This window comes from Pogona vitticeps, chromosome 3 (genome assembly GCF_051106095.1).
Source record: "Pogona vitticeps strain Pit_001003342236 chromosome 3, PviZW2.1, whole genome shotgun sequence".
In the NCBI taxonomy this organism is placed as follows: Eukaryota; Metazoa; Chordata; class Lepidosauria; order Squamata; family Agamidae; genus Pogona; species Pogona vitticeps.
The window spans coordinates 256,302,180-256,314,828 of NC_135785.1; the positions used below are offsets into that span (position 1 = coordinate 256,302,180).

At 41.3% G+C, this 12,649-nt stretch overlaps 1 protein-coding gene across 9 annotated transcripts in view; it reads left to right on the top strand.

Annotated features, from left to right (window-relative positions):
- Positions 1–12,649, top strand: part of DLG2 (discs large MAGUK scaffold protein 2) — a 1,097,443-nt gene that overhangs the window by 115,654 nt on the left and 969,140 nt on the right. For all 9 annotated transcript variants that reach the window (XM_078390148.1, XM_078390151.1, XM_078390152.1 and 6 more), the window contains exon 4: positions 5,101–5,246. In XM_078390148.1, coding sequence (XP_078246274.1) covers positions 5,101–5,246 — 146 coding nt within the window. The remainder of the gene's footprint in view (positions 1–5,100; positions 5,247–12,649) is intronic.

Genomic DNA, 12,649 nt, shown 5'->3' on the forward strand with positions numbered 1-12,649 from the left:
GTGTGGGTCAAACTCAGCAGCTACAGCAATTCCCAGCATGGAGAAGATAATGATACAGGATGTTTTGGGAATACATTTTATGGAATGAACTTCCAAGCTAACTGTTCAGTCCTATCTGGAGAACAACACTAATAGGATGAATGGATTTATGCTCCATCTAATTCTATTTGTAACCTATTCTATTTATAACCTGTATCCAAAGTGAATTCTAAACTTGCATTAGTAAACTTGCTTCGCTTCGCATTGGAGCGGAACTTGACCATTCTGATTCAATGTGGACATTGTGCAAATTGAGCCGAATCAGGCTATAGAATTTGCTATTTGCTCAAATTGTTGCATAGTCCTAATCTCAATTAGTGGAGTATAGGCTGTAACCTTATCTATGGTTATGTGTAGGCCTTATGGCTGATAACCTATCTCTGCTTATGTCTGCCTACAAGTGGAGTTCCGAAATCCCACAAAGTGGTACCTGCCTTCTATTAAAGGTGAAGAAGATTTTAGGTAAAAATGTTGGGAAACCTAATTCAGCACCACAAACACAGCAGCAGACACAAGGATTCAAACCCAGATTTTTAAGAACCAAGCATTTAATTGAATGCATGAATTTCCAGCTTTTCTTTTCTTTCTAAGAAGAACAAACTCTCAACTATTTTTCCTTGCACATATGAAGGTAATTATGAATATTGGAAAATATTTTGTCAAAACCTTGAACCAAACAACCTTCTCACCCTTTCCAAAGACAGGAAAAGCCTCTGTCTAAGTTAGCCAACATCACTGTAACTCCCATAATACTCCAGCTCGCATAGAAATTTTGTTTGCTTCATTTTTGGATAAGAGTTTCCCATCCATTTAAGCATCCTCCAAAGGATAAGTCGATTTGAAGTTACCACTGATTGTTGAAAAAGGAGCATGACGCTATAGATAACTTCGTGGAATTGTGGTAAATATTTTTATGTCTAACAATAAGGAGCTTTGCTTGTGTCATGTGAAAGTAAGACATCTTATAAAGATATCACATAAATTGGCTAGAATTAGCTAGGTTGATGTTTGCTGAGCTTCTGTGCATACATTAAAAATCTTTAATAGATTTAGTCATCTATTAAAAGTAGATCCAATAAAATTTTGGCAAGATGAGAAAGCTGAAAGTAAGATTAATTTATTTTCTATTTTAATTTTTGTGAAATGACATTATTACTGATTATGAAATCATGCAAAGAGAATCATGCAAAGAGAACAGAATATGAACCAAAATATAACACACAATTAGACATAATACAGTGGGGTCTCGACTTACGAATGGCTCGACATACGAACGTTTCGACTTACGAACCGCTCTCATAGGAATATATGGACTTGACTTACGAACTCAGATTCGAGTTACGAACTCTTTTTTTTCCTTTTTTTTAAAGCTAAGTCATCTTAGGTTAAAAGGAAAAAAAGAAAAAATATCCCCCTCTAGTGGCAGAAGGCAGAATAGCAGCTTCCCATTAGTTTCTATGGATGAAAAGAGCAGATACGGATTAAATGGTTTTCAATGCATTCCTATGGGAAATGCAGATTCGACTTAAGAACTTTTCGACCTGAGAACTGCCTTCCAATACAGATTAAGTTCATAAGTCGAGACCCCACTGTATTGTCTACACATATACTGTACTAATCCATTGACTGAAACCCAGTAGTAAGTCACCAGTATAATAGGCGTGTTGAACCAGTGGGGATTTGCTGAGTCAGCTCCTTTCTAAGTTTTACTGACTGAGAGTGCCTACTCTAGTTTATTTTAATTTTATTTATTTATTTATTTTTGGACTTATATACCGCCCCATAGCACTACAAGCACTCTCCGGGCGGTTTACAATTTTAATTATACAGGCTACACATTGCCCCCCCAGCAAGCTGGGTACTCATTTTACCGACCTCGGAAGGATAGAAGGCTGAGTCAACCTTGAGCCGGCTACCTGGGATTTGAACCCCAGGTCGTGAGCACAGTTTTAGCTGCAGTACAGCGTTTTAACCACTGCGCCACGAGGCTCAGTTGCAACTTATTACTGAAATTCAGCTAATATGCACATACTTCTGTAATCATAAATTATTAGTGACTCTTACAAGGCTGAAAATTGTCTGAGTTTGTTTATTAGTTTTTAATTCAGTTCAAGACAGGGCTCATGGCTCACTTCCCCTCTTCCTTATCCACACAATAATCATAAAAGGGGAGGTGAGGCACAGTGGTTACCAGGTCTGTTAAGGAAATGGCTGACATTCATTTTCTCAAAAAAGCAAAAGTGCTGGGTCCTTTGTAGCAACAAACGCAAGTGTACATACATACAGAAAGGGACCTCTCCTCTTTAGACCCCTCACTGATTGTATGGAAAAGTGAGGGTTAAGGGGGCAGGACTAGGTGCTCCCCAAAAACAGTGTTGATGAAGCAGGATTAGATAATACCACTGCTGGATCTATGAAAACATTAGTGCTTGAAATGTCAGATTAGATTACGCATCCTTCAGTATAGAGAGACTATGGTAATGTGCTCTGTATGGAGGACTTGGAACAGTGTCTAGTGTGGTTGAGAAGGCTAATTCGAGAGTGACCATCCCTTCCACACTGAAGACAGATACAATCTGTCCCCTGTCCAGCTCCCTGGTTTTGCTGCTTTCGTGACTGCCTCTTTGCCTCAGCCTGCTGGACAAGGGTCTCTTCAAATTGGGAGAGGCCGTGATGCACCGCCTGCCTCCAGGCTGAATGCTCAGATGTCAAGGTTTCCCATCTGTTGAGGTCTATTCCTAAGGCCTTCAGATCCCACTTGCAGATATCCTTGTATAGCAGCTGTGGTCGCCCTCTCGGGTGATTTCCTTGTACTATTTCTCCATACAGGAGATCTTATGGAACCCGACCACCAGCCATTCTCACGACATGCCCAAGCCAACGTAGACGTTGCTGTTTCAGTAATGTATATATGATAAAAATTCCAGCTCGTTCTAGGACTACTCTATTTGGAACTTTGTCCTGCCAAGTGATGCCAAAAAATGTGTCAGAGGTTATGCATATGGAAGGTGTTCAGCTTCCTCTCCTGCCATGCACAAAGGGTCCAGGACTCACTGCAGTACAGGAGTGTGCTCAGGACACAGGCCGTGTAGACCTGGATTTTGGTGTATGCCGTCAGCTTCTTATTGAGCCATACTCTCTTTGTGAGTCTAGAGAACATGGTAGCCGCTTTGCCAATGCATTTATCCAGCTCAACCTCTAGGGAGAGAGTGGCTGAGATCGTTGAGCCAAGGTACACAAATTCATGAACAACCTCCAATTCTTGTGTGGAGATGGTAATAGAGGGAGGTGAGTTCACACCCTGGCCCATGAAATGTCAACAGATCAGAATAACCCCTGATGTGATGCTGAAACCTCTAGTAGTCCACACTGAAGTTCACAGCATGTAATGATCCAGTAGAGGAAAAATATTTGTAACTTACACATTTTTTCATGTGTGTATTTGATCACCTTCCTCAAAAAAAGATGTGGACATTTATATTTATAGCAATCAGATATAACACCTCAGGTCACTATGTGGCATTAGGCAAAGTGGCAAGTGGTCGCGTGAGGGGAATAGAATTAATTTTACCTGAGGACTGTATCCCAACTTTAATTCCACATATTCCTCCTAGCTTACATGCACATATTTACATACATGAGCTTGCAGCTGATTCATATTGCAGCTTATTAAACCAGGTTTCCTGGTTAAGGCATCCAAATGTAGCTAGGATTATCTACATGAAGGGTGGGAGATATGTAGCCGATAGGTCTTATGCAGCCCCCAGTGAGGTAAATGTCGCCAAGACTCCCATGACCCAATTTTTTTTTAAATTGGGGAAAAACAGCTCAGGAAGTCTCTTTGTCTCATTTATGGGGTATGTGGTCATTTTGCCCATGCATTTCTCAGATGTTCTCAAACATTTGAGGAATGCAACACACTTTTCCAAATTTTTGGCCACTGGAGGATGTAACGGGGGCTTTTTCAATTAGAAAAGGGTGGGGGAGAAGGGAGGCTCATGGAAGTGAGCGCAGCCTTCCAAGATCCAAGGGTGGGTGTGTAGAGCCACTGGATCTCTGGAGATTGGCTGACACTTGACTCTCAAGCCTATAGGAGACAAAATTCTATTAGATATTTACACGCATGAGCAATCTAGAAACTTGCTATGCCAGATTGATGAGGTGCTGGTAATGTGCCTGATTCTGTACTGGGCATGTATTTGGCACCTTGTCAATTAGCTGCAATTACCTGCAGCAAATCCTTTGCTCATTGTACAGGTGCACTGGGTACATGCAAATATGCATGGGCCATGCTAAATATCAAACCTAGAACTTTTTGTATCCATAGATTTGATCTATCGCTGAGCTATGCTGACTTCAGAATATTGATTATTAATACCCTGGCTTGAAACCACTAACCTAGTAGTTCCTAATCATGGGTCTCCAGATGTTCTTAGGCTGCAGTTCCCAGAAATCCTGGCCAGCGCAGCTAGTGGGGAAGGCTTCTGGGAATTTTAGTCCAAGAACACCTGGGGACCCAAGGATTGGAACCACTGGACTAGCCGAATCATTGGCTAGTATTTTGAGTTTCCTTGCAGGACCAGTTGCAATTTCTGTAGCAATGCCCATGGGTAAGTGACTCATGGACTCATTGAACCAGTGCACCCTATAACATTGCCTCAGTCTGGACTTGTTGAGTAACAGGAAAGAGTCAGAAGAAAGAATGTGCAGGAATATCTTTCTGTTAGTATGTTTACTCTGAGTCTTCATTCAGTAGTGATTAGCCATGCATTATTCATATATTCATGTAATATTTATGAAAAGATCAATACAATATTTTAAAAGGAAAATTGTTCTCTCTCTCTCTCTTTTTAAAATGTCCCGGCGTTATCGGATGATAATTAGTTTGTCAGTACCTTCCTGCTAGAAAGGATCCCGTCTGCCTCTCTGAATACAATGCAGTTTTTAAACAAGCGCATAGTGCATGCTAATTTTAAGTAAACAAGCCATAACCTCGCTATCTACTTTATCAAAGAGTCGATTTGGTTTTTATTTTAAATGTTATTTCTTATTTACCCACAGATATTCAAGAATTTTACGAAGTGACGCTGCTGAACTCCGAGAAAACATGCCAGCAAAAGATAGAAGAAGCAAATCAGGTGGCAGAGAAATGGGAGAAGACACAGTCTCTGGTCACAGACAATGAAAGTCAGCACAAAACCCAAGAGGTATGGTGGTTTAATTAATGCTTTGCTCATAAATAAATATATTGGAAAGAACGGTGGCTAAGGAGCTGAGAAAATGAATCACAATGAACACCGATTCTCAGGCTCAAGGTGAAACTAGATGAAATAAATAGCTCTGCATGTAGAAGCAGGGACTGCAAAAGTGATAAATGACATTTGATTGTCCTAATATGAGCTTTTCTCACTACCTCATTTGGGCAACTGGATGGCTTTGCTTGAGAGAAGTACACATGCTTCATTTGCAAGTCAGATACAATACGAAGCTACTAAGGAATTGCATTGTCACAGGAAAAGCATTTTATCCCTTTCCAGTTATGAGCATAGGATATCACTAGATGTGACACTGATTCCATATATAGAAACAATACACTTTATAGGGGAAAATACTGTTTAATACTAATATACCCTGCCTTAATCTGTATTTGGCAAATCAGCTTTCCTTTTGTTTTGTCATCCGTCAACCAGTACATACCACTGAAATATTTATTTTCAGAGGGGTAGCTTTGTTAATCTATTTCAGCAACATAAAAAACGAAAGTATCGGGGCACCATTAAAGCATGGCCAACCCATTTATTCCGAGGTGAATTTTTGCAGGCCGGCTTAGAGGCCGCACTCCGTAGTTCTGAAGAAGTGAATTGCAACCCAAGAAAACTTGCAACAAAATCAATTTGATAGTATTAAAGGTGGCAAAAAAACTGGCTTTGTTTTGTTTTTGTCCCTGCTGAAAGACTTGTAATCTCCAGAGCAATTAAGCTGCAGGACCAGAAAATATGGTTTCCCCTTCATGTGTGATCTGGCCTCTGGTATCTCAAGTGGCCTGGCTGTTGCTCGGACTCACATGGTGTGACATTCACCTCCTTGAAGCACCTACGTTTTGTGCCCTCAGAAAGGCTCCAGTCGTGTTTTCCTTTAACTGTCACCAGTGGATTCCCTCAATCCACAAAATAAATGACGTTGGATCAGACTCTTGTATGGTGAATGCAAACAAAACTTACCGTATTTTTCGCACCATAAGACGCACTTTCCCCCCACAAAACAGGGGGGTGGAAAGTCTGTGCGTCTTATGGAGCGAAGAAAACAGATTATATTTTCCTGTTTTCTTCTCCTAAAAAATTGGTGCGTCTTATGGAAAGGTGCGTCTTATGGAGCGAAAAATGCGGTATTTATTAAAGTGAAGTCAATTTAATAATCACAGAAGTTCTTCAGAGGTACATACTATCCTCTTGCCATATAATGTCCACCGTCTCTATCTATTTATCTTAACCAGTCTCTAACTCAATCTCTATCTCTTCTGCCTCTGCCTCTGAGTAACTCACTGACTCTCTCTCTGGACTGACTCTCGACTGACTAATTCCTCCTCTCAGGCTCCGCCTTTTAACCTCTCTCTCAACTCCGCCTCTCCATCACATTTGCATAGAACATGAATAATACATGACTTATACCTAACAAAGGGTGAACGCTACACACGGGCTCATCAGGCCAAGCGGTCTTTCCATATGGAGAAGTACACAAAATCACAGAATTGTAGAGCTGGAAGAGGCACCAAGAGTCATCAGTCCGAAGCCCCAACCAAAGCAGGAAACCCATAACTAAAGCATGACTGGGAGGTGGCCATCTAGGCTCTGTTCTAAAACCTCCAATGAAGGAAAGTCTACCATTTTCCAAAGTAGGCCACTCCACTGCCGAATAGCTTGTACTGTCAGGCAGCTCCTCCTGAAGTTTAAGTAAAAATTTCATTCTGGTAATTCGATTCCAATACTTAGGGTCCTAAGTATTCTTAGGACCTACAGAAGTATTCTCTGGATCTACAGAAAAAAGGCTGTCGTGTCCTCCTCACAAAATCCCCTCAAATATTTGAAGGTGACTATGATATTGCCTCTCAGTCTACTCCAGGCTAAACATATACGTATACACATAAATGCCCCTTGGACATTTCCAGACCTTTATGATCCTGGTTGTTTTCCTCTGAACATTTTCCAGCTTGCCAACATAATTTTTAAACAGTGGTTCACCAAACCACAGTGTTCCGGGTGATGCCTGATCAAAGCAGAATGCAGGAGTATTGTTATCTCCATTGATCCGGACCCTGTGCTTATGCTGAGATACAGCCTAGTACTGCATTAAAAATGTGTACGTTGCTAACAAGGTATAAAAATGCATTGCATTGTTATGTGCTATCAGATTGCTTCTCACTTATACTGGCCGTATGAACCAGTGATCTCAAATGGCCATTAACGGCCCTACTAAACTCTTGCAAACGGAAGGCCATGGCTCCTTTTATATTTCAAATATCTTATATTTGGTCTTCCTCTTTTCCGGCCCCATTCAAATTTACCCAGCATGTTGTTTTTTTTCCAGCAAGCCTTGTCTTTTCATAATGTATCTGAAGTACAATCTCAGTTTTGCCATTTTTGCTTCTAGAGCTTAGAGTTGCTTTGATCTACAACCCACTTAGAATCATAGTATGAAGAAGTTGGAGGGGCCTATAAGGTGGTCTAGTCCAGTGGTTATTAACCTTTGTTACTCGGATGTTTTTGAACTGCAACTCCCAGAAACCCCAGCCAGCACAGTTGGTGGTGAAGGCTTCTGGGAGTTGCAGTCCAAAACTCCTGAGTAACCCAAGGTTAAGAACCAGTGGTCTAGTCCAACCCCCTGCTCAATAAAAGGAATACAAATCAAAGGAGATCTGTCAGGTATTTGTCTAAATTTCTCTTGAATACCTCCAGTGTTGGAGCACTCACCACCTTTCAAGATAATTGGTTTCATTGCCTTACTGCTCTAACAGTTTGGACGTTTTTCCTGATATTCAACAAAAACCTGACTTCCTGTAACTTGTGCACATTGTTGCATGTCCTGCACTCTGGGATGATCGAGAAGAGAGCCTGCCCCTGCTCTGTATGACAGCCTTTCAGGTATTTGGAAAATGGTACTGTATCTTCCCTGAGTCTTCTATTCTCATTTAGTCGTGTCCGACTCTTCGTGGCCCCACAGACTAGAGCACGCCAGGCCTTCCTGTCTTCCACTGCCTCCCGGAGTTTGGTCAAATTCATGTTGGTCGCTTCGATGACACTGTCCAACCATCTCATCCTCGGTCGTCCCCTTCTCCTCTTGCCTTCACACTTTCCTAACATTAGGGTCTTTTCCAGGGAGTCTTCTCTTCTCATCAGATGGCCAAAGTATTGGAGCCTCAGCTTCAGGATCTGTCCTTCCAGTGAGCACTCAGGGTTGATTTCCTTCAAAATGGATAGGTTTGTTCTCTTTGCATTCCAGGGGACTCTCGAGAGTCTCCTCCAGCACCACAGTTCAAAAGCATCAATTCTTCAGTGGTCAGCCTTCTTTATGGTCCAGCTCTCACTTCCATACATCACTACTGGAAAAACCATAGCTTCGACCATGCAGACCTTTGTCGGCAAGGTGATGTCTCTGCTATTCAAGATGCTGTCTAGGTTTGTCATTGCCTTCCTCCCAAGAAGCAGGCATCTTTTAATTTCGTGGCTGCTGTCACCATCTGCAGTGATCATGGAGACCAAGAAAGTAAAATCTGTCACCGCCTCATTTTTTGACTATACCTCTGTTAATGCAGCCTAAAAGAACATTTGCCTTTTTTGTAGCCACATCACATTGGCTCATATTCAGCTTGTGATCTATGACAATTCCAAGATCCTTCTCGCTTGCAGTACATATTGCTGAACCAAGTATTCCCCATCTTGTAACTGTGCATTTGGTTTCTTTTTCTGAGGTACAGTATTTTGCACTTACCCCTGTTGAATTTCATTCTGTTGTTTTTAGCCCAATGCTCCAGCCTATCAAGATCATTTTGAATTTTGCTGCTGTCTTCCAGTGTATTAGCTATTCCACCCAATTCTGTGTCATATGAAAATTTGATTAGCTTTCCCTGACTCAGGTCATTAATAAAAATGTTGAAGAGCACTGGACCCATGACTAAGCCCCGGGGTACGCCACTTGTAACCTCCTCCCAGTTGGGGAAGGAGCCATTAATCATCACCCTCTGAGTACAATTCTGTAGTCAACTGTGTATCCACCTGACACTTGATCTATCCAGCCCACACCTAGTTAGCTTGTTGATCAGATTATCATGGAGCACTTTGTCAAAAGCTTTGTTGAAGTCAAGATAAAATGTCTACAGAATTCCCTCTGTCTATCAGGGAGGTTACCCAATCAAAAAATGTAACTTAATTATCAAATGAGTTGATTCCCCCCCCCATCAGTTATTTTCACTGTCCAGCTTTTACATCCATACACTGTAATTAGAAGTATGATCTTCTTTTACATGTATTATGTGAGGGTGAAATTCTAGAAAGAAATGTATATCAATGTGAAAACGCCTATCAGAAAACTGATGGAGGAACTGGACAGAATGGATTGAAAACTGAAGCAGTCAGAACTGAAGAGAAAACAAATATACAGATTTGTTCTTTCTTATATATGTGCAGCTGAGGGATAAGGCCATCTTCCCACTTGATTCTCCTTATCTGCTGAAAAAGCAGCAGCCCAGAGAAACTTCCCTGAGGTGATTGCTTCATTGAGTTTTTTCTTTTTCATATCCTACATTGGAGGTACAATTCTAGGGGGTAGAACTAGGTTGTATTCAATTTCACCTTGCTGCTTTTCCCCCACTTCAGTAGCCCTGTCTTTCAATTGGCCTTCCTCTCAAAGAAATCAGCTTGATTCTCAATTTCTTACAGTAGCTCAGAAATATAACACGGATATATTCATAAAGACATTTCTTTAGTTCCAATAATGTTTTCAGAAAGAGTTTCTCCAGCCCCCCATCTCTTGAGGTAGAGATTGAAGATAAATGTAATATTGCTATCCTTTTCTTTCTCGACTAAAAGAATGTTTTGAAAATGGTCCTCATAGGTCTCAGACCCCCTCCCAGCTATGTGCAGCAGACAAAATACAAATTAATATTTTTAACTGTTGAGAAACAAGGTTTCTCATCCTTGAATCAAAAAATAATTTTCATTGGCACTAAAAGTAATAACTTCTCCTTGGAGTTACCAGGCTTCTATTCAGGTATACGTACTTTTATTAAAAGGGATTCCACTTGGTTCCAGTTTTAAACTCTATTTTCATTAGCCTGAGTTCCGAAGCAATGTATTTTTAGTCAGTAATGTTCTTGCCCTTTTATTCAGGGAGAAAATTAGGGGGAAAGAAAGGAACTAATCACTGTCACTCTTCAATACGAGGCTGGAACCAGTAGGCCTGGTGGTGCTTGTACCATAACATGAATAGACTTCTAATTCCCCTGCAGTCCTTGCTTAGAGAAGGTGGTTATGGAATATATTTGGTCACACTGAAGAAAAAGCCGTCGTAGCAATGATTCTTAACCACCTCACTGGTTGCCTGTTTCACAGAAGCCATTTTTTAGTGCTGTCTATTAAATAATGTGTGGGACGTGGTGGCGCTGCGGGCTAAACCACAGAAGCCTCTGTGCTGCAGGGTCAGAAGACCAGCCATCATAAGATCGAATCCACGAGATGGAGTGAGCTCCCATAGCTTTGTCCCAGCTCCTCGCCAACCTAACAGTTCGAAAGCATGCAAATGGGAGTAGATAAATAGGTACCACCCGGGTGGGAAGGTAAAACGGCGTTCCCTAGTCACGCTGGCCACATGACAACAGAAACTGTTTGCAGACAAACACTGGCTCTATGTCTTGAAAATGGGATGAGCACTGCCCCCTAGAGTCGGACACGACTAGACTAAAAATGTCAAAGGGGAACCTTTACCTTTATTTAATAATATAGGAGGAAAGGGATTGCACCAGCCCGTCTTCTCCTCTGGCTGAATAGCTCAGTGATTTAGATATCTGGCTGAAGTTAGGAGTTGGATTCCCCCCTGTGTGGTCTTGGGCAAGCTGCACAGTCCCAGAGTACCCTCAGAAGAAGGGAATGGTAGATCTCTTTACCTAGAAAACTGTGAAAAGGGTCTCCAAAAATCAGAATTGACTTGGCGGCGCATCAGCATCTCTTCATTGTTTTCATCATGCGGGAGGAGGAATTGACTTTCTCAAGAAGAGAGTCTCCTTTATGGGTGCAAGCTTTCTGTAGGTTTCAAAACAACAGTTTCCCAGTGTTTTGGATTGTGTGAAGAAGCTCCATACATAGAAGACAGCTCTTGAGAAAGTCACTCACTACATGAGGAGAGCAACAGAAATATGCAAGGGAAGAGGGCAAGACTACCTCATTCCTCCTGTGTTTAATCTAAAACCCAAGAACATATGAAGCAATAAGGGAGAGCTTGATTGAAGACAGCAGACCCAGGTGGCCAACACCTTCCTGTGAATGTTATCCCTTCCCCACGACCGTATCTGTCCTGCGAGGCAGCTGCTTCACCCTGTAAAATGGTAGGGCCTGTCTTGATGACTAATAGTTCTTGGTACAGCTTTTCCTTCCAGAGTCTGTCTGATCCGTTTGTAAAGTTAACTGAATTTTTGTGACCTGAGTTTTTCAAATATTTAGGACAGCAATCCATAATGCGGGCAAACTACAGTGATGTCAAAACACTGGCTTCTGTTGCTTCTTCTTCTTTTTCTTTTAGGCTTGTCTATCCACTGGTCTGCACCCAGTTATTACAAACATTGCAATTACTTTGTTGTCCTTAGCTCATCTCCTGACTTGTTAAAAGCCTGAAGTCATAAAACCATTCATTTAAGAATTTCTATGCCTCGAAACGTAGTCAAACCCTCTTATCTATTTCATATCAGCTGCTTCTCTGGAGAACCTGGAGATACTCAAGACCTCCATGTCAATTTTGGAGAGTCGAATTCCATTACAGTGGACCCTTGACTTACAGACGTCTTGACTTACAGACTTTTTGAGTTACAGACTTCTCTGGCCGCAAAATTTAGGTTTGACTTGCAGACTGAGATTTGACTTACAGACCAGAAAAAAAACAAAATGGAACAAAAACGGCTTGTTACGGGATTAATCAGTTTTCAATGCACTGTAGGTCAATGGAGACTTGACTTACAGACTTTTTGACTTGAGAACCGCTTTCCAATACGGATTAAGTTCTCAAGTCAAGACCCCACTGTACAGACCAATTCAAAATTAGACGGTTACTCTAAATGCTTGCTTTTGCTCTCAAGGCAAACCCAATTGGACTCAGGCATTAGACAAAATGAGGTGTAAACAAGGCTTAGAACCTGGAAGACTCTCTGTTTTTTTATTGCAGGAGAATTATTTATTTGTTACAATTCACTTAGTGAATAATAGCAACATTTAAGATTTATGGGGTGCGATATGTTGGCAATGCAATGTATCTACAATGTGTTGGTGGTGCAGCATGAGATGTTAATGATGTTATGCATACAATCTTCAGCAATGAAATTGTGCTTGAAGTTTAATAGGTTAAAACCAGT